The 22,233-nt window shown below is 55.9% G+C and overlaps 1 protein-coding gene across 1 annotated transcript in view; it reads left to right on the plus strand.

Moving 5' to 3' along the window:
• Positions 1-22,233, plus strand: part of LOC147672113 (E3 ubiquitin-protein ligase TRIM39-like) — a 219,769-nt gene that overhangs the window by 168,681 nt on the left and 28,855 nt on the right. Inside the window, exons 4-5 of the mRNA XM_086948026.1 lie at positions 19,181-19,203; positions 19,779-19,831. Of these exons, the coding sequence (XP_086804152.1) occupies positions 19,181-19,203; positions 19,779-19,831 (76 nt within the window). The remainder of the gene's footprint in view (positions 1-19,180; positions 19,204-19,778; positions 19,832-22,233) is intronic.

The raw sequence follows: 22,233 nt of genomic DNA on the forward strand, positions 1-22,233 counted from the left end.
GGAAGGTTGGGGAGGTCACCTCCAGGACCTTCAGATTCAAGGGCGGTGGTCTCATCAGTATCCGCAGAAACATATCAACAGCCTGGAGCTGAGAGCCATCTTTCTGTCCCTGCAAGCCTTCCTTCCACGGATTGCGAATTCGTCAGTCCTGGTGCGCACGGACAATACCACCAGGATGTATTATATAAACACACAAGGGGGAACAAAATCTCTCTCCCTCTCGCTGGAAGCTCAAGAGCTGTGGGAATGGGTCATACACCATGGCATATCCCTCAGAGCAGAACATGTGCAAGGTGTCCAGAACTCTCTAGCCGACAACCTCAGTAGGACTTTCACAGGCTGTCACGAATGGGAACTCGAGCAACATCAAGTGGAGAGAATCTTTCAAACATGAGGAACACCAACTCTGGATCTGTTTGCTACGCAGCAGAACCTCAAATGCCTGTTTTACGCCAGCAGGTTTCCTGAACAGGGATCAAGGGGAAATGCCCTTTTAATGAGATGTTCCGGGATATTTGCGTACGCTTATCCTCAGATCCCGCTCATTCCGAAGATACTGCAAAAGATGAAGAGGGAACATTGCACCCACATCCTCATTTCTCCCCGTTGGCCAAGACAGTATTGGTTTCAAGAACTCCTTCAGCTCTCTCAGCAGCCTCCACTTCGTCTCACGCCGACAGTGTCGATGTTAACGAGAGAGGGAGGCCAGATCCGACACCCGGGCCCTATATCGCTGCACTTGCACGCCTGTCTCCTGACTTCCTAGAGTTCAAGGATCTTAACATCTCCTCAGATTGCAGGTCGATCTTATCACAAGCCCGTGCGCAAAGTACCATCAAAACATATCGTTTTAAGTGGAAGCGATTCTGCTCCTGGTGTGGAGAAAATAATGTCCATCCACTCCAAGCTCCACCGGAGGACATCCTTCCTTATCTACTGCCTTTAGCTAAGGCAAGTCTGGTTTTCTCGTCCATTAAGGTACATCTGGCGGCAATATCCAGATTCAGGAAGAGTTCCAACAAACCATCATTATGTTCATCATCATTGGTCAAACAATTCCTTAAAGGGTTAATCCGAGCTTTTCCTCCAGTTCGGCCCCCCCCCTCCGGAGTGGGACCTCAATATTGTTCTATCTCAACTGAGGCCTTTTGAACCCATTCACAGGGCGGAGCTGAAGTTTTTAACTTGGAAAGTAGCTATTTTACTAGCTCTTACTTCAGCCCGCAGAGTCAGTGAGATACAAGCCTTCACGATTACACATTGTTGGACCTGGGCCTCTTGGCAGGGTCATCCCTAAACTTTTTGCCTTCCTCCAATACTCTCTCTGACCTATTTTGTTTGGTTTAATGACTCTGGCCACTTTACCGCTGCTGACCAGTGCTAAAGTGCATATGCTCTCCCTACTGAAAATTGTACATGTGATTGATGTCCATGATTGGTTCATTGGATTTACTGTTAGTCCCTAGTAAAGTGCACCAGGAGTGCCAGGGCTTGTAAATGCCAATACTGCTAGTGGGCCTGCAGCGCTGGTTGCGCCACCCACAGAGGCAGCCTTAAAATGTGTCTAGGGTCTGCCATTGCAGAACCTGCGTGCAGTCTGGTACTGTCATGCTGGCTGGGCAAGTGCACACACTTGCCAGCCTCTAAACCTTCCCTTAACTTCATATTAGTCACCCCTATGGTAGGCCCTAGGGCAGGGTGCATTGTAAGTGTAAGGTAGGACAAGCCCTGATGTGTGTGGCATGTCCTAGTAGTGAATTACAACCAAATTCGTTTTTCACTATTGTAAGGCTACCTGCTCCCTTTAGGCCAGAATGGGCTGCTGGAATTTATTACACTCTATAATCCCAGCAGGCTCAGGGAACATGGTAGAGAGTCATGTTTAGTATGCCTGAACTCAGAATAATAAAATATTTCTTTTAGTAAAGTTTATTTTAATATCCTGGGTTTGCAAATGCTACTTTTAGAAAGTTAGCATTTGCTTGTCTAACCATTTCAGCCCGCCTCTGCTCTTGTGTGTATCTGACTGTCTGAGTTGTGTGAGTGACAGGGCTGGGTGTGGACAGTGGGTGAATAGCAGGATGACACCTTAGTGGGAGGTGGGAGTTTCCCTGAATGATGCATCAGGCTGTGCTCTGCCTCCACAATGCTGGCTCCGCCCCCCTGGGGAGCGACTGATGACTCAGCCTGCACCTGGACCAGGAAGGACCGAAGCTTGTCAACAAAGTGCTCAAGCTGCCCCAGTCTTCACAATGCCGGCTCCGCCCCCCTGGGGAGCGGCTGATGTGCCTGCCCTCACACTGAATGCAGAAGCAGAAGTACCCATCACAAGTGCTCAGGGACTGAGAACAGTTATGCAGAGGCCCCCCCGGCCAGTGAGAACAAAAGAAACTGGGTATAAAAGTAGGAGCCCTGCTCCTTGTAAATTAGATCCAGTTTGCGCAAAGAAGAAGCTCTGCCTGAAGAGAAGGACCCTGGAAGCTGCAAGGAGAAGTACTGACTCTGACCCCAAGAGACTGGCCTGTGGTGGGTGCCTTGCTGCTGAAGGAGAGCAGGAGAAGAAAGACTGAAAGACTTTGCTTTTATTCATCTTGTGCCAAACTTTTACCAAGATCTCCAAGGGCTTGCTGCTGAACTTGCCCCCTGACCAGCGCCCCAGGAACAGTGGGCGCTACCCTGTCCCCCTGGAAGAAGGAGCTGCTGTGAGCCATCAATCCGATCGACACAGCTGCTGAAGGAAAGAGGAGCGCGCCGTGAAAGAATCCCTGCGCCCCTCCTAAGAGGCCCTTGGCACCCCGTCCCGCCGAGCACCGCATCTGCTAACTGGCCGGCACCAGGTGACACCGTAAGGCCCAGCCTCGCTGGCCTAATCACCGTCCCTACCGCCTGCCTAACTGCGAAGCATCGCAAGAACGGACTTGGCCAAGTATCTGCTGTGACCTGAGAGGCTTGTGTGCGCCTCACGCTGCTCCCCGGGGCTCTGCCCCCCCTTTTCCAGGACCTGAGGTGTGTCGCCGTCTGCCCGACCCGCGCCGCAACGCCAACCTCCGAGCCAGAGCCGAGCCGCCGCTCGCTCCAACCCCGGGAGGAAGACACCGCGACGTGGACCGCCGAGCCGGCCTGCACCCGACCCCTTCAAAAAGACAAAGGTACTGTTTCCCGTCCCGCGGTGCGAGCCCCTGTCCCGCCTCGCTCGCACCGCCATCTGCCTCAGCCGAGCCCCCGGAGCCGCGCAGTGAGCGCTCCCCGGGCCCCCGCTCTCTCCCCTGACAGCCGTGCAGCGCGCTCGTCAGGCTGACAGTGACTCCCCGGCCGCCGATCCCGCTAGAAGTGTGGGATTGGGCAGACCGGGTCCGATCGTGGGCGCAGAGAGGCCCTGGCTGAGTGAAATTCTTGCTGGAGGAACGTACCAGGACTAGGGAAGAGTCCGCAACCCTTTTTTTATTAAAAGCACAAGAACAATTCTTTTAACGCTGAACAAGAACTGTGGCCTCTTTACAAGTAATTGAAATCTGACATTTTTAAAGTAATGGAACTGTATTCACCAACCTGCGTAAAGTTTATATAAAGAGATATATTTTTACAAAGAATCCAGTCTTGTGTCATTGTGTGGTGGGTTGTTGGTTTATTGTGTGTGATGCTGCAAATGTTTAACCCAATGTACTCCAGAGTTTAGCCTAGACTGCTTGCGCCACACTACCTAGAGGGTAAGCAGGGGTTATTTCTGGGAGTAATCCTTTGCCCTGACTTAGAGGAGAGGGTCCCCGCTTGTCGCAAGTACTTACCTGCGCCAACCGGAGACCCCCAATTCTAACACACATCCATTCTTACAATTCTCTAGAGACTTTGTGACGCGTAGAACTAATCCAAAGTTCATCTCAAAGGTGCCGACCCAATTCCACATCAATCAGCCTGTCCAGCTCAAAACTTTTTTCCCGGATCCTAAAACTCCGGCAGAAAAGGTATTACATTCCTTAGATGTGAAACGGTGCCTTAAGTTTTATCTTCAAAAAACAAAGGACATACGCAAATCTAGTCAGCTTTTTGTTGCTTATGGTCAAGCTGTAACAAAGGTGACTATAGCTCAGAGGTCTTCAAACTATGGATGCCGAGACCCCCCTGTCGACATTTTCAGGTGTAAGGACCCCCTCATGACAACAATTTCCAAACCTGTAGGCAGAATCTGCACATGCATCAAACTCCAGCTCTGGTACATGCAGCATAACAAGTTTTGGTCCCAGAGCAGGAGCGGGCAAAAAGCCTGGATTCATGGCTCTGCCAGTGCTGCAGGTTAACAAACCGTTTCCTAAGCCTACATACTCAGGGGCAGATTTACAAGCCCCTTGCGCCACCATTACCTCACTTTTTGTGACGTATTGGTGGCGCAGGAGGCCCCTCCATATTTACAAGATGATGAAAAGCCACCCTGCGAGCTTTTTCCTCTCCTTGTAAATATGGCCCCTTCACATGCAGCACTGTGCATGGAAGGGGAGTTCCATGGGTGTTGCTGTGGGTGTTCCCACGCAACACCCATTGAACAAGATACATCTCCATATTTTCGAGAAATCATAAATCCGGAGATGTGTGTGAATGCTACGCCACCTTAGAGGTGGCGTATCGAGGTGAATTTTTTTTAATTTCTGCTAATTTTTTCGCTTTCAATGCGTGCTGCATTCTCCAGCATGCATTGAAAGAGGAAAATGCCTGCAGTGATTCTTTTTGTGCAGGAAGGTACCCCTTCCTGCACAAAACAATCTCCCCATGACGCAGGCATCCTTGCACCATGGTGCAAGGTTTCCTGCGCCGGCGCATGGCTGAAGCTTGTGCGCCAGCGCAGGGGAAGGACAGAGATGCAACATATTCTTGTAAATATGTTGCATCTCTGTGCTTTCCAAACTAACAGAGCACGGCACAGCCAAATGACTTGCTGCACTGCGCTGCATTACTGGTTGTAAATCTGCCCTAAAGTGCTTTAAAATGTTTACAACTCCAGCACATCCACAGGACAAAATTCTCACGAGTGCCGAGATGCAATGGGACTTGTATATAATGTTTTTATAAGATAAATTAGTCTTATAATAGAAATTGGCAAAAGTAAAAAACATTTTGGGGCAGATTTACAAGCCTCTTGCGCCACTTTTGCGTCACTTTTAACATGGGAAAAGTGACGCAAAAGTGGGGCAAGCGGCTTGTAAATCCGCCCCTTGGTGTACAGAAAAAAACCTTTTAAGATGTATGAATGTCTTTTCTGTTCTTGGTTAATTTTAATTGTTGTTAACCTGTGACATTCTTGACTACCGCTTGATAAAACTTTTAAATGTAAGGAATAGGCAGAGTGGGGGCCCAGGGGGTACTGGAACCAAAAAAAACACAAAGCCTCTGTAACCAGTTTGCAAAGGCATGTTAATATGCAAATGGTCTTTAACGACCTGTCAAAATATCTGGTGTGCCGGAGATAAGACTCCAGACACTGCCCAGCCCACAGAAGCTAGAGCTGCACTGCAGCAGCCCGGGCTGAGACACAGAGGAGGAGGAGGGGGGCTGAAGCCCTTGTAGTTCTATGGGCCTGGGCAGAAGTTTGCCTGGGAATGCGCGACCCCCTTTGTAACACTCCACGCCCCCACTGGGGGTCGCGCCCCACAGTTTGAAGACCCCTGCTATAGCTAGATGGTTGTCATCTACAATTCTCTTCTGTCACGAAAAAGCTAACAAACCTTTAACAAGAAAGGTTAAAGCACATTCCACCAGAACAATGTCAGCGTCGACTGCCCTTTTCGCTGGAGTGACGCTGGAGAACATTTGCCGAGCTGCTACGTGGAAAAGTGTGCACACTTTTAAGAAGCACTACTGTTTGCAGTCTGCAACTCATGATGACACAGCGGTTGGGGAAGCGGTGCTGCGGCATCTCCTTCACTAAGGTTAGATTTTTTATAGTCTTTTTTCTTCATACTTTGACTGTTTTAAGCATACGTATTTCATTATAATGTTCTAATGTGTTCAAATGCTGTCCTAGTCTATAATGTACTATATGAAGGTTTTTAATGCATATGTTCTGTTAACATGTTTGTGCTTTATAACCTTCCAGGTTGTGTGGGGATGGATACGATTTATTTGTCTCCCACCTTCCTCTAACGACAGACATGATGTCACTGCTTGCTACTCTGATTCAGGCATGTGAATCTATGAAAGATACCCCAATACTGGATAAGAAAACAAGTTACTTACCTGTAACTACAGTTATCCAGTATTGGTATCTTTCATAGATTCACATGCACCCATCCTCCTCCCTGGCAGGGCAGTTCTTTTTTATGGATACTTACTTCTCGCTTGTGCTGGGATAATCTGAGGAGAACTGCCTGGGCTGGGAAGGTTCTAGAGGGTGAGGACAGCTGATTGGCTGAGGCTACTTTTTCAGGTCTTTTTACATAATGCGGTAGATAGGCTGCTAGGTTTTGCGTCTAGTTAGGCCTTTTACTCTTTTCCAGCCTACTACAAGAAATTTGTAGGCACTGCTATGGTATATATTTTTACCGTGGGACTCCCGCCTCGACGACGAGGAATGATTCAGGCATGTGAATCTATGAAAGATACCAATACTGGATAACTGTAGTTACAGGTAAGTAACTTGTTTTCTTCTGAGTGGTTGTTCCTCTTTCTAAGTTCTCCAGACAGTGCTGCAGCATCTCTGTTCCTGTCTGTAATTCCAGACATTGCTTCTAGCTGCTACTCTCGTCCTATTGGTAATACCTCATTCTAAGTCCTCTACGCAGTGCTGCAGCTGTGTCTCTGTTCATACATCCACTACACTTCAAACCAAAACACAAAGGGCCATATGTATGAAACCTTGGTTTCGCGATTCTTAAATAGCTATTTTTAGAGAATCACTATTTGAGAATCTCAAAACGCTATGTGTGTAGGATTTGAAAATAATTTTGCGAATCAAACATATTCCTTAATTGCAAATCTCAAATTGCAATTCGCAATTAATGAATACCTCCCCATTCATTCCTATGGGCCTATTGGCTCATAGGAATGAATGGGGAGACATTCTCAATTGCGATTCTCAATTAGAGAATCGCTAATTGAGAATGCAATTTCAAGGGTGCCAGGGTGTCAAAAGGACACCCTGTTGCACCCCTGAAATGTACATGTGGCACACATTCATGCCCTAAGGCACGGGTACTCATAGTACGGGCCGCCTGCAGCCCGGCAAGCCTTCCTTGGCGGCCCGCGGACCTTGCAGACATCGTACCAGTGTTTTAATATTTTTTTTTTTAAGAGTGCGACTCTGCTGCTCTGTGGGGGCTGCAGGGGCCTAAGAAGAGGTGAAATACAACAAAGCCTCATTAACATGCAAATGGTCTTTTAAAGACCTGTGAAGTGCTCTGGTGCGGGTGTGTGTGTGTCTGTCTGTCTGTCTGTTTGTCTCTCTCCCCCTGGGAAGCTGTCTCAGCCCGGGCTGACACACAGGCAGGGTGAGATGACAGAGGGAGGTAGAGGAAGGGAGACCCAGAGGGAGACAGAGAAGGGGAGAGGGAGCGAGACCGGGGGAATGGAGTCAGACAAAGGAATGGAGTCAGACAAAGGAATGGAGTCAAACAAAGGGAGGGAGACAGAGGGAGGGAGAGGGTGACCGAGACAGACAAAGGGAGGGAGACAGAGGGAGGAGGGAGAAAGAGGGAGGAGGGAGAAAGAGGGAGGGAGACAGATGGAGACAGAGGGAGGGAAACAGAGGAAGAAGGGAGGGAGACAGAGGGAGGGAGGGAGACAGACAGAGGGAGGGAGATAGAGGGAGACGGAGGGTGGGAGTTAGGGGGAGACAGAGGAAGGAGAGGGAGACAGAGGAAGGGAGAGAGAGAGACAGACAGAGGGAGGGAGAGGGAGGGAGATGAGGGAGAGGGAGGGAGACTGTGGGAGAGGGAGGGAGACGGGGGAGCGGGACGGAGGGAGAGCGAGAGGGAGGGAGAGAGACAGACGGAGGGAGGGAGACGGAGGGAAACAGACGGAGGGAGGGAGACAGACAGACGGAGGGAGACAGACGGAGGGAGGGAGACAGACGGAGGGAGGGAGACAGACGGAGGGAGACAGACGGAGGGAGGGAGACAGACGGAGGGAGACAGAGGGAGGGAGGGAGACAGAGGGAGGGAGGGAGACAGAGGGAGGGAGACAGACAGATGGAGACAGAGGGAGGGAAACAGGAAGAAGGGAGACAGACAGTGGGAGGGAGACAGTGGGAGGGAGACAGAGACAGAGGGAGGGAGAGGGTGACCGAGACAAAGGGAGGGAGACCGAGGGAGGAGGGAGACAGAGGGAGGGAGACAGATGGAGACAGAGGGAGGGAAACAGAGGAAGGAGGGAGACAGACAGAGGGAGGGAGACAGACAGAGGGAGGGAGATAGAGGGAGACTGAGGGTGGGAGTCAGGGGGAGACAGAGGAAGGAGAGGGAGACAGAGGAAGGGAGAGAGAGAGACAGACGGAGGGAGGGAGAGGGAGGGAGACTGTGGGAGAGGGAGGGAGACGGGGGAGAGGGACGGAGGGAGAGCGAGAGGGAGGGAGACAGACAGACGGAGGGAGGGAGACGGAGGGAGACAGAGGGAGGGAGAGGGTGACAGAGACAGAGGGAGGGAGACGGAGGGAGGAGACGGACGGAGGGAGGGAGAGGGAGACGGAGGAAGAGAGACAGAGGGAGGCAGAGGGTGGGAGTCAGGAGTAGACAGAGGAAGGAGAGGGAGACAGAGGGAGGGAGAGGGAGGGAGACTGTGGGAGGGAGAGGGAGGGAGGGAGACTGTGGGAGGGAGAGGGAGGGAGACTGTGGGAGGAAGAGGGAGGGAGACGGGTGGAGAGGGACGAGGGAGGGAGACGGAGGGAGGGAGAGAGACGGAGGGAGAGAGACAGACGGAGGGAGAGAGACAGACGGAGGGAGAGAGACAGACGGAGGGAGAGAGACAGACGGAGGGAGAGAGACAGACGGAGGGAGAGAGACAGACGGAGGGAGAGAGACAGACGGAGGGAGAGAGAGCGACAGAGGGAGGGGGAGGGCGACAGAGGGAGGGGGAGGGCGACAGAGGGAGGGGGGAGGGCGACAGAGGGAGGGGGAGGGCGACGGAGGGAGGGAGGAGGGTGACAGAGGGAGGGAGGAGGGTGACAGAGGGAGGAGGGCGACAGAGGGAGGGAGGAGGGCGACAGAGGGAGGGAGGAGGGCGACAGAGGGAGGGAGGAGGGTGACAGACAGGGAGGGAGAGAGAGGGAGGGAGACAGACAGGGAGGGAGACAGACAGACAGGGAGGGAGACAGACAGACAGGGAGGGAGACAGACAGACAGGGAGGGAGACAGACAGACAGGGAGGGAGACAGACAGACAGGGAGGGAGACAGACAGACAGGGAGGGAGACAGACAGACAGGGAGGGAGACAGACAGACAGGGAGGGAGACAGACAGACAGGGAGGGAGACAGACAGACAGGGAGGGAGACAGACAGACAGGGAGGGAGACAGACAGGGAGGGAGGGAGACAGACAGGGAGGGAGACAGACAGACAGGGAGGGAGACAGACAGACCGGGAGGGAGACAGACAGACCGGGAGGGAGACAGACAGACAGACCGGGAGGGAGACAGACAGACAGACCGGGAGGGAGACAGACAGACCGGGAGGGAGACAGACAGACAGACAGGGAGGGAGACAGACAGGGAGGGAGAGACAGACAGACAGACAGGGAGGGAGACAGACAGACAGGGAGACAGAGGGAGGGAGACAGAGGGATGGAGACAGAGGGATGGAGACAGAGGGATGGAGACAGAGGGATGGAGACAGAGGGATGGAGAAAGAGGGATGGAGACAGAGGGATGGAGACAGAGGGATAGAGACAGAGGGATAGAGACAGAGGGATAGAGACAGAGGGATAGAGACAGAGGGATAGAGACAGAGGGATAGAGACAGAGGGATAGAGACAGAGGGATAGAGACAGAGGGATAGAGACAGAGGGATAGAGACAGAGGGATAGAGACAGAGGGATAGAGACAGAGGGATAGAGACAGAGGGATAGAGACAGAGGGATAGAGACAGAGGGATAGGGACAGAGGGATAGGGACAGAGAGATAGGGACAGAGAGATAGGGACAGAGAGATAGGGACAGAGAGATAGGGACAGAGGGATAGGGACAGAGGGATAGGGACAGAGGGATAGGGATAGAGACAGAGGGATTGGGATAGAGACAGAGGGATTGGGATAGAGACAGAGGGATTGGGATAGAGACAGAGGGATTGGGATAGAGACAGAGGGATTGGGATAAAGACAGAGGGATAGAGACAGAGGGATAGGGATAGGCAGACAGACAGACAGAGGGAGGGAGAGGGAGACGGAGGGAGTGAGACACAGACAGAGGGTGGGAGTCAGGGGGAGACAGAGGAAGGAGAGGGAGACAGACAGAGGGAGATGGAGGGAGACTGGGGGAGAGGGAGGGAGACTGGGGGAGAGGGAGGGAGACTGGGGGAGAGGGACAGAGGGAGGGAGACTGGGGGAGAGGGACAGAGGGAGGGAGTCAGGGGGAGACAGAGGAAGGAGAGGGAGACAGACGGAGGGAGATGGAGGGAGACTGTGGGAGAGGGAGGGAGACGGGGGAGAGGGACAGAGGGAGGAAGAGCGAGAGGGAGGGAGACAGACGGAGGGAGACGGAGGGAGACAGACGGAGGGAGACAGACGGAGGGAGACAGACGGAGGGAGACAGACGGAGGGAGACAGACGGAGGGAGACAGACGGAGGGAGACAGACGGAGGGAGACAGACGGAGGGAGACAGACGGAGGGAGACAGACTGAGGGAGACAGACTGAGGGAGACAGACTGAGGGAGACAGACTGAGGGAGACAGACTGAGGGAGACAGACTGAGGGAGACAGACGGAGGGAGACAGACGGAGGGAGACAGACGGAGGGAGACAGACGGAGGGAGACAGACGGAGGGAGACAGACGGAGGGAGACAGACGGAGGGAGACAGACGGAGGGAGACAGACGGAGGGAGACAGACGGAGGGAGACAGACGGAGGGAGACAGACGGAGGGAGACAGACGGAGGGAGACAGACGGAGGGAGACAGACGGAGGGAGACAGACGGAGGGAGACAGACAGACGGAGGGAGACAGACAGACGGAGGGAGACAGACGGAGGGAGACAGACAGACGGAGGGAGACAGACGGAGGGAGACAGACGGAGGGAGACAGAGGGAGACAGACAGACGGAGGGAGACAGACAGACGGAGGGAGACAGACAGACGGAGGGAGACAGACAGACGGAGGGAGACAGACAGACGGAGGGAGACAGACAGACGGAGGGAGACAGACGGAGGGAGACAGACGGAGGGAGACAGAGAGACAGACGGAGGGAGACAGAGAGACAGACGGAGGGAGACAGAGACAGACGGAGGGAGGGAGACAGAGACAGACGGAGGGAGGGAGACGGAGGGAGGGAGACGGAGGGAGGGAGACGGAGGGAGGGAGACAGACGGAGGGAGACAGAGACAGACGGAGGGAGGGAGACGGAGGGAGACAGACGGAGGGAGACAGACGGAGGGAGGGAGACGGAGGGAGACAGAGAGACAGACGGAGGGAGGGAGACGGAGGGAGACAGAGAGACAGACGGAGGGAGGGAGACGGAGGGAGGGAGACGGAGGGAGGGAGACGGAGGGAGGGAGACGGAGGGAGGGAGACAGACGGAGGGAGGGAGACGGAGGGAGGGAGACAGACGGACGGAGGGAGACAGACGGTGGGAGGGAGACAGACGGTGGGAGGGAGACAGACGGTGGGAGGGAGACAGACGGTGGGAGGGAGACAGACGGTGGGAGGGAGACAGACGGTGGGAGGGAGACAGACGGTGGGAGGGAGACAGACGGAGGGAGACAGACGGAGGAAGGGAGACAGACGGAGGAAGGGAGACAGACGGAGGAAGGGAGACAGACGGAGGAAGGGAGACAGACGGAGGAAGGGAGACGGAGGGTGGGAGTCAGAGGGAGACAGAGGAAGGAGAGGGAGACAGACGGAGGGAGATGGAGGGAGACTGTGGGAGAGGGAGGGAGACTGGGGGAGAGGGAGGGAGACGGGGGAGAGGGACAGAGGGAGGAAGAGCGAGAGGGAGGAAGAGCGAGAGGGAGGGAGACAGACGGAGGGAGACAGACGGAGGGAGACAGACGGAGGGAGACAGACGGAGGGAGACAGACGGAGGGAGACAGACGGAGGGAGACAGACGGAGGGAGACAGACGGAGGGAGACAGACGGAGGGAGACAGACGGAGGGAGACAGACGGAGGGAGACAGACGGAGGGAGACAGACGGAGGGAGACAGACGGAGGGAGACAGACAGACGGAGGGAGACAGACAGACGGAGGGAGACAGACAGACGGAGGGAGACAGACAGACAGACGGAGGGAGACAGAGGGAGGGAGACGGAGGGAGGGAGACGGAGGGAGGGAGACGGAGGGAGGGAGACGGAGGGAGGGAGACAGACGGAGGGAGACAGAGACAGACGGAGGGAGGGAGACGGAGGGAGGGAGACGGAGGGAGGGAGACGGAGGGAGGGAGACGGAGGGAGGGAGACGGAGGGAGGGAGACGGAGGGAGGGAGACAGACGGTGGCAGGGAGACAGACGGTGGCAGGGAGACAGACGGTGGCAGGGAGACAGACGGTGGCAGGGAGACAGACGGTGGCAGGGAGACAGACGGTGGCAGGGAGACAGACGGTGGCAGGGAGACAGACGGTGGCAGGGAGACGGACGGTGGCAGGGAGACGGACGGTGGCAGGGAGACGGACGGTGGCAGGGAGACGGACGGTGGCAGGGAGACGGACGGTGGCAGGGAGACGGACGGTGGCAGGGAGACGGACGGTGGCAGGGAGACGGACGGTGGCAGGGAGACGGACGGTGGCAGGGAGACGGACGGTGGCAGGGAGACGGACGGTGGCAGGGAGACGGACGGTGGCAGGGAGACGGAGGAAGGGAGACGGAGGAAGGGAGACGGAGGAAGGGAGACGGAGGAAGGGAGACGGAGGAAGGGAGACGGAGGAAGGGAGACGGAGGGAGGGAGACGGAGGGAGGGAGACGGAGGGAGGGAGACGGAGGGAGGGAGACGGAGGGAGGGAGGGAGACGGAGGGAGGGAGACGGAGGGAGGGAGACGGAGGGAGGGAGACGGAGGGAGGGAGACGGAGGGAGGGAGACGGAGGGAGGGAGACAGAGGGAGGGAGACAGAGGGAGGGAGACAGAGGGAGGGAGACAGAGGGATAGAGACAGAGGGATAGAGACAGAGGGATAGAGACAGAGGGATAGAGACAGAGGGATAGAGACAGAGGGATAGAGACAGAGGGATAGAGACAGAGGGATAGAGACAGAGGGATAGAGACAGAGGGACAGGGATAGGGATAGAGACAGAGGGACAGGGATAGGGACAGAGGGATAGGGATAGGGACAGAGACAGAGGGACGGGGATAGGGACGGAGACAGAAGGACGGGGATAGTGACAGAGGGATAGGGACAGGGATAGAGACAGAGGGATAGGGACAGAGACAGGGATAGGGATAGGGATAGAGACAGAGGGCTAGGGATAGAGACAGAGGGTGTCAGGGGGAGACAGAGGGAGGGAGTCAGGGGAGACAGAGGTAGGGAGGCAGAGGGTGGGAGACAGAGGAAGGGAGAGGGAGGGAGATGTAGGGAGGGAGACAGGGAGAGAGACGGACGTAGGGAGAGAGACAGACGTAGGGAGAGAGACAGACGTAGGGAGAGAGACAGACGTAGGGAGAGAGACAGACGTAGGGAGACACAGAGACAGATGGAGCAGGGCGACAGACTGAGTAGGGCAACAGAGGGAGGAGGGCGACAGAGGGAGGAGGGCGACAGAGGGAGGAGGGCGACAGAGGGAGGAGGGCGACAGAGACAGAGGGAGACCGAGACGGAGGGAGAGGGAGGGAGAGGGTGACAGACAGAGGGAGGGAGAGGGTGACAGACAGGGAGGGAGACAGACAGATGGAGACAGAGGGAGGGAAACAGAGGAAGAAGGGAGACAGACAGTGGGAGGGAGACAGACAGTGGGAGGGAGACAGACAGTGGGAGGGAGGGAGTGAGAGGGAGCAGGAGACGGAGGAAGGGAGACGCAGAGACAGAGGGAGGCAGAGGGTGGGAGTCAGGGGGAGACAGAGGAAGAAGAGGGAGACAGGAAGGGAGAGAGACAGAGGGAGGGGGAGGGAGGGAGACTGTGGGAGGGAGAGGGAGGGAGACTGTGGGAGGGAGAGGGAGACGGGGGAGAGGGACGGAGGGAGGGAGAGCGAGACGGAGGGAGACAGACCGAGGGAGGGAGACGGAGGGAGAGGGACGGAGGGAGGGAGAGCGAGAGGGAGGGAGACAGACGGAGGGAGGGAGACGGAGGGGGAGGGAGGGAGACAGACGGAGGGAGGGAGACAGACGGAGGGAGGGAGAGGGACAGAGGGAGGGAGAGGGACGGAGGGAGGGAGAGCGAGAGGGAGGGAGACAGACGGAGGGAGGGAGACGGAGGGAGAGGGACGGAGGGAGGGAGAGCGAGAGGGAGGGAGACAGACGGAGGGAGGGAGACGGAGGGAGAGAGGCAGAGGGAGGGAGGAGGGCGACAGAGGGAGGGAGGAGGGTGACCGAGGGAGGGAGTCAAGGGGAGACAGAGGAAGAGAGAGAGAGACAGGGTGGGAGACAGAGGGAGGGAGGAGGGGGACAGAGGGAGGAGGGAGGGAGAGGGAGGGAGAGACAGGGAGGGAGAGAGACAGACTGAGACAGAGGGAGGAGGGCGACCGAGGGAGGAGGGCGACCGAGGGAGGAGGGCGACAGAGGGAGGAGGGCGACAGAGGGAGGAGACAGAGGGAGGAGGGCGACAGAGGGAGGAGGGCGACAGAGGGAGGAGGGCGACAGAGGGGGGAGGGCGGCAGAGGGGGGAGGGCGGCAGAGGGGGGAGGGCGACAGAGGGAGGAGGGCGACAGAGGGAGGAGGGCGACAGAGGGAGGAGGGCGACAGAGGGAGGAGGGCGACAGAGGGAGGAGGGCGACAGAGGGAGGAGGGCGACAGAGGGAGGAGGGCGACAGGGGGAGGAGGGCGACAGGGGGAGGAGGGCGACAGGGGGAGGGAGGAGGGCGACAGAGGGAGGGAGGAGGGCGACAGAGGGAGGGAGGAGGGCGACAGAGGGAGGGAGGGAGACAGAGACAGAGGGAGAGACACAGAGACAGAGGGAGAGACACAGAGAGGGGGTGACAGACAGAGGGAGGGAGACAGACAGTGGGAGGGAGACAGACAGTGGGAGGGAGACAGACAGTGGGAGGGAGACAGACAGTGGGAGGGAGACAGACAGTGGGAGGGAGACAGACAGTGGGAGGGAGACAGACAGTGGGAGGGAGACAGACAGTGGGAGGGAGACAGACAGTGGCAGGGAGACAGACAGTGGCAGGGAGACAGACAGTGGCAGGGAGACAGACAGTGGCAGGGAGACAGACAGTGGCAGGGAGACAGACAGTGGCAGGGAGACAGACAGTGGCAGGGAGACAGACGGAGGAAGGGAGACAGACGGAGGAAGGGAGACAGACAGTGGCAGGGAGACAGACGGAGGAAGGGAGACAGACGGAGGAAGGGAGACAGACGGAGGAAGGGAGACAGACGGAGGAAGGGAGACAGACGGAGGAAGGGAGACAGACGGAGGAAGGGAGACAGACGGAGGAAGGGAGACAGACGGAGGAAGGGAGACAGACGGAGGAAGGGAGACAGACGGAGGAAGGGAGACAGACGGAGGAAGGGAGACAGACGGAGGAAGGGAGACAGACGGAGGAAGGGAGACAGACGGAGGAAGGGAGACAGACGGAGGAAGGGAGACAGACGGAGGAAGGGAGACAGACGGAGGAAGGGAGACAGACGGAGGAAGGGAGACAGACGGAGGAAGGGAGACAGACGGAGGAAGGGAGACAGACGGAGGAAGGGAGACAGACGGAGGAAGGGAGACAGACGGAGGAAGGGAGACAGACGGAGGAAGGGAGACAGACGGAGGAAGGGAGACAGACGGAGGAAGGGAGACAGACGGAGGAAGGGAGACAGACGGAGGAAGGGAGACGGAGGGTGGGAGTCAGAGGGAGACAGAGGAAGGAGAGGGAGACAGACGGAGGGAGATGGAGGGAGACTGTGGGAGAGGGAGGGAGACTGGGGGAGAGGGAGGGAGACGGGGGAGAGGGACAGAGGGAGGAAGAGCGAGAGGGAGGAAGAGCGAGAGGGAGGGAGACAGACGGAGGGAGACAGACGGAGGGAGACAGACGGAGGGAGACAGACGGAGGGAGACAGACGGAGGGAGACAGACGGAGGGAGACAGACGGAGGGAGACAGACGGAGGGAGACAGAGAGACAGACGGAGGGAGACAGAGACAGACGGAGGGAGACAGAGAGACAGACGGAGGGAGACAGAGAGACAGACGGAGGGAGACAGAGAGACGGAGGGAGGGAGACGGAGGGAGGGAGACGGAGGGAGAGAGGCAGAGGGAGGGAGGAGGGCGACAGAGGGAGGGAGGAGGGTGACCGAGGGAGGGAGTCAAGGGGAGACAGAGGAAGAGAGAGAGAGACAGGGTGGGAGACAGAGGGAGGGAGGAGGGGGACAGAGGGAGGAGGGAGGGAGAGGGAGGGAGAGACAGGGAGGGAGAGAGACAGACTGAGACAGAGGGAGGAGGGCGACCGAGGGAGGAGGGCGACAGAGGGAGGAGGGCGACAGAGGGAGGAGACAGAGGGAGGAGGGCGACAGAGGGAGGAGGGCGACAGAGGGAGGAGGGCGACAGAGGGGGGAGGGCGGCAGAGGGGGGAGGGCGACAGAGGGAGGAGGGCGACAGAGGGAGGAGGGCGACAGAGGGAGGAGGGCGACAGGGGGAGGAGGGCGACAGGGGGAGGGAGGAGGGCGACAGGGGGAGGGAGGAGGGCGACAGAGGGAGGGAGGAGGGCGACAGAGGGAGGGAGGAGGGCGACAGAGGGAGGGAGGGAGACAGAGACAGAGGGAGAGACACAGAGACAGAGGGAGAGACACAGAGAGGGGGTGACAGACAGAGGGAGGGAGACAGACAGATGGAGAGAAACAGAGGAAGAAGGGAGACAGACAGTGGGAGGGAGACAGTGGGAGGGAGACAGTGGGAGGGAGACAGTGGGAGGGAGACAGACAGTGGGAGGGAGACAGACAGAGGGAGGGAGACGGAGGGAGGGAGCCGGAGACGGAGGAAAGGAGACACAGAGACAGAGGGAGGCAGAGGGTGGGAGTCATGGGGAGACAGAGGAAGGAGAGGGAGACAGGAAGGGAGAGAGAGACAGAGGAAGGGGGAGGGAGGAAGACTGTGGGAGGGAGACGGGGGCGAGGGACTGAGGGAGGGAGAGCGAGAGGGAGGGAGGGAGACGGAGGGAGAGAGACAGAGGGAGGAGGGTGACGGGGAGGGAGGAGGGCGACAGGGAGGGAGGAGGGCGACAGGGAGGGAGGAGGGCGACAGAGGGAGGCGGGCGACAGAGGGAGGCAGGAGGGAGGGAGAGGGAGGGAGACAGACAGGGAGGGAGAGAGACAGACGGGGACAGAGGGAGAGACACAGACAGAGGGAGGAGGGCGACAGAGGGAGGGAGTCAGGGGGAGACAGAGGAAGGGAGAGAGACAGGGAGAGGGAGGGAGACGGAGGGAGGAGAGGGAGGGAGAGGGAGACGGAGGAAGGGAGACACAGACAGAGGGTGGGAGTCAGAGGGAGACAGAGGAAGGAGAGGGAGACAGGAAGGGAGAGGGAGGGAGACTGTGGGAGGGAGAGGGAGGGAGACGGGGGAGAGGGACGGAGGGAGGGAGACAGACGAAGGGAGGGAGACGGACGGAGGGAGAGAGACAGAGGGAGGGAGGAGGGCGACAGAGGGAGGAGGGAGGGAGAGGGAGGGAAACAGACAGGGAGGGAGAGAGACAGACTGAGACAGAGGAAGGGAGAGAGAGACAGGGAGGGAGACAGAGGGAGGGAGACAGAGGGAGGGATAGGGATAGAGACAGAGGGATAGAGACAGAGGGATAGGGATAGAGACAGAGGGATAGGGATAGAGAGCGAGGGACAGGGATAGAGACAGAGACAGAGGGATAGAGACAGACAGAGGGATAGGGATAGAGACAGAGGGACAGGGATAGAGACAGAGGGACAGACAGAGACTGACAGACACAGACCGATAGAGACCGAGACAGACAGACAGGGAGAGACAGACAGACAGGGAGAGACAGACAGACAGGGAGAGACAGACAGACAGGGAGAGACAGACAGAGAGACAGACAGGGAGAGACAGAGACAGACAGGGAGAGACAGACAGACAGACAGGGAGAGACAGACAGACAGACAGGGAGAGACAGACAGACAGGGAGAGACAGACAGACAGACAGGGAGAGACAGACAGACAGACAGGGAGAGACAGACAGACAGACAGGGAGAGACAGACAGACAGGGAGAGACAGACAGACAGGGAGAGACAGACAGACAGGGAGAGACAGACAGACAGGGAGAGACAGACAGACAGGGAGAGACAGACAGACAGGGAGAGACAGAGACAGACAGGGAGAGACAGACAGACAGACAGACAGGGAGAGACAGACAGACAGACAGGGAGAGACAGACAGACAGACAGGGAGAGACAGACAGACAGGGAGAGACAGACAGACAGGGAGAGACAGACAGACAGACATTGATACAGAGGCTATTAAAGAAGCACGGGTGCCGGGTGCAAGAGTCATTCAAGACTTCACCCCGGGACAGGCGTTTTATTGGCTTCTTCGCACTGGCTGATCAAGGGTCGCTGCGCCAGGAGCTGTGGAGGTCCTAAACCCCCTCAGTGCGCATGTGCCTGAGGGGGGTAAAGGCGTTTACCAATGTTGGGGTTTATATGTATGTAGTTGTAAAGGTGTACCTTTTTTTTTTTATTTGTTTACCAATGTTCAGTTTACTATGATCAATGTAAGTGTGTGACCATGCAGCATTCAGCCTGTAGGTTCCATCCATGGTAAACTCTCCTTGTACCCTTCTCTGTGTGAAGTTGCCGCAGGGTTACTAGAATGTTCTCCTGTCTGCGCCTCTCTTGCAAGGGTCAGGATTGCAGCTCATTTATTGCGGATCTGCTGCACTACACTCCTGAGGAGAATGTAATTCCTTTTCTTTTCTCTCTTGTAGGATGTCAAAAACACTGTGGCCAGGTAAGTCTGGGGTCTTTTGTTGAAGAGAAGGGGGCGAAACCTGAATGTGTGCGAAAGATCACATTGAGCTGTAGATCTTTGAGGATGAATTATTCAACAGCAGAGAGAATGGACCCTTTTTCTTCAGCCTGCTCCCTCGTGTACTGTGCACTCAAAAGCCTCTCTACTCCTGCTATAGTCCTTTTCTGCCTCTGCCAGTGCTGTGCAGGGTGTGTGTGTTGTGTTCCAGGGGGTTGTCTATTTGCCTCTTTTGTGTAACCGGTCCAGCTTGATCCAGGGTTGTTCATTGTCGGGCACGTAGACTTAGTTGGTACACTGCCCTTTGTTTAAAGTAGTTACTGAAGTTGTCCAACTTGTCCTCAGACACTTTCTTCCAACGTTGGCCAGGCGCTGGTGAATCAGGCTCCAGAATGCAGCATCTCATTGCTTAAAAAGCCTAGACTGTGTCAGGATTTTATATTTTTTTAATATTGTTTTAGTAAATGTCATTGACGTGCTTGTGTTGCGATTGTGGACTGCTCGGTCGACTGCTGGGCCTGTTTTATAAGTTTATGGTAACGGCTGTTGTTTTTCAGATGCGGAAATGTGTCCCGCCTGTTACCGGAACGGTTAGGCAAGAAGTATAAAGGTAAAATTCTTTGTGACTTATTTAATTTTTTTGATGAATAAGTATATTGCTCTTAGTGTAGCAGTATGCAGTTTTTATTTTCGCCATTTGGTTATTCAGGAAATCTGAACTTGCTTGCCTTTCACACTGTTAGATTCTCTCTGTATACAACTGCTGTGCTGCACTACTTGGGCTTTCCCCATCAGTTTACTTACTCCTGTCTCTTCCTGTCAAGGTGCTTGACTGACAGGCCTTGTGCAATGGCCTTAGGTGGACTGGGGTCAGCTCACGACTACCATGACCTGCACACCATGCTTATAAGGGACTAGTTACTGGTAACCCACACTCCACCAATGAACCTGTTGCTTTTCTTCTCAGTCCTGGAGACTGGAGGCAAGGCAGTGATGTGTGAGTAGAACAAGGCTACTTTGAAGATAGACTGATGGTGTTTACACATGATGTGGCACTATTCAGGGTGAATCTGCAGACACTGTCAGCCCTGAACCCACCTACAAACACAAAACACAGCCAGTCGGAGCAGACAAGAGTCACGAAGAGATCCAGTGTGACTCTGGAACCACAGGGAAAAGAACTACTGAGAGATGAATGCAGTGATCTGGCCTCAGTATCCCCCTGAGGTTCAGGGGAAGGTTCACGCCACTCTAGTTTAATGCATATCTTTATGAACATTGCTGCTTTGCTCGTGGTGTAAATTAACAAATCTCTAGAGTGCAGGAGACTGGTCCAGGTCTCTGCAGTGCATTGCAGTACAGGTTGCGCCGCATTGTGACCGTAGCACTGATGTGGGGCAAATGCACAGTTTTACCTCTGAGCAGAGACTTCAGAAGATGCTATAGACCTTCGACAATGGCACTCGAAAATTAAACTCCATGGGTGTGGTGAGTGGAGGGAAGGTCTTGGTGGCTATCCTGTGGGGTCAAACCGGCCATTCTGCTACATCCAAGCAGCAGTGTAGACCGGCTCAGCCTTGTGGTGCAAGTTTATCCATCACCTGATTATAAAGACCTTCGTCCTATGGTTCTTCAGCAGCAAGATGGTGACGGTCACTTTCATCCTGGTGTTTTCTAGAGTTTGATTCCCTGAAGAGCAAACAACAGGTTCGAGGCATGTGGGCTGCTGAATTCATATCTGTGCATAGATCGCCGCCTAGTGTTGGGTCCGGATGATTGCACATAGTTGTCCTGGAAGAGTCTTCGAAGTATCACGAGATAGGTGGCTCCTCCCCTGGACTACAGTGCGCATGGGCATCCTCTCCATCCCCAGATTGTTTTTTTCCGCCATTGGGTTCGGATGTATATTTGCTAACTCAAGTTCGGAATCGATAGAAAACTTTCTTTTTGGCCAAAAGGCCTATAGGTATCGTCGGTATTGTCTTTGCGATCGGTGCCGAGTACTCGTTCCAGCTCAATTCTCGAGCCGGGTGTCAAGGAATAGCCGCGTGGCTATTCAGCTCCAAGGGCCCGGTCGACGCCAGAGGCCTTATCGACGATCGAAATGGAACGGAGCCCATTCAAGAGATGTCCCGTTTGCAACTCAAAGTATCCTCACATCGACGTCCACCCGGTGTGCAACAAGTGCCTGTGTCCGGATCACGATGAAGCCAGCTGTATGGCTTGTTCTCGGTTCCGGTCCGAGAAAATTCTTCGCCTCCGACGCGCGGCGCGGAAGTAAGCCAAGCAGACAGCACCTGACCCGGTGAACATCTTCGATGCTGAAGACGATGACGGGGTCGAGCAGGAAGTTCAAGAGATCCAGTCGGATCCTGCGTCTGAGGTTGACTCCAGTTATGACGCAGAAGATGAGGAGATGGTTGAACATAACGAAGTCGTCGACTATGTTGGAGACGACGAGGAGGCCTTTAGGGCCGTAGACTATATCTCGAGCGAGGAGCTAGGCCCGCCCGCTGGTTTGGGGGCCGACACTGAAACACTCGATAAGGCTCCAGTCGAGGGATCGCCACAAGGCCTTACCCAAGATCAAACAAGTAGGTTCGAGGCATGTGGGCTGCTGAATTCATATCTGTGCATAGATCGCCGCCTAGTGTTGGGTCCGGATGATTGCACATTGTTGTCCTGGAAGAGTCTTCGAAGTATCACGAGATAGGTGGCTCCTCCCCTGGACTACAGTGCGCATGGGCATCGCCTCCATCCCCAGATTGTTTTTTTCCGCCATTGGGTTCGGATGTGTTTCGGTTCCCTCTGTCGGAATCGATAGTTGTTTAACTTTCCTAACTTGAGACCAAAAGGTCTTTAGGCTTGGCGTCGGTATTGTCTTCGTTCGGGTTTGTCTGTTCTTCAGCTCCGAACTCTTGCTGCCCTTCCGCGTGCTGTCGGCGCGGACGGGCCTACACGACGCTCCAGACATGGAACGAACTCCGTTTAAGAGGTGCCCGGTGTGCACCT

Source organism: Lissotriton vulgaris, unplaced genomic scaffold (genome assembly GCF_964263255.1).
Source record: "Lissotriton vulgaris unplaced genomic scaffold, aLisVul1.2 SCAFFOLD_996, whole genome shotgun sequence".
In the NCBI taxonomy this organism is placed as follows: Eukaryota; Metazoa; Chordata; class Amphibia; order Caudata; family Salamandridae; genus Lissotriton; species Lissotriton vulgaris.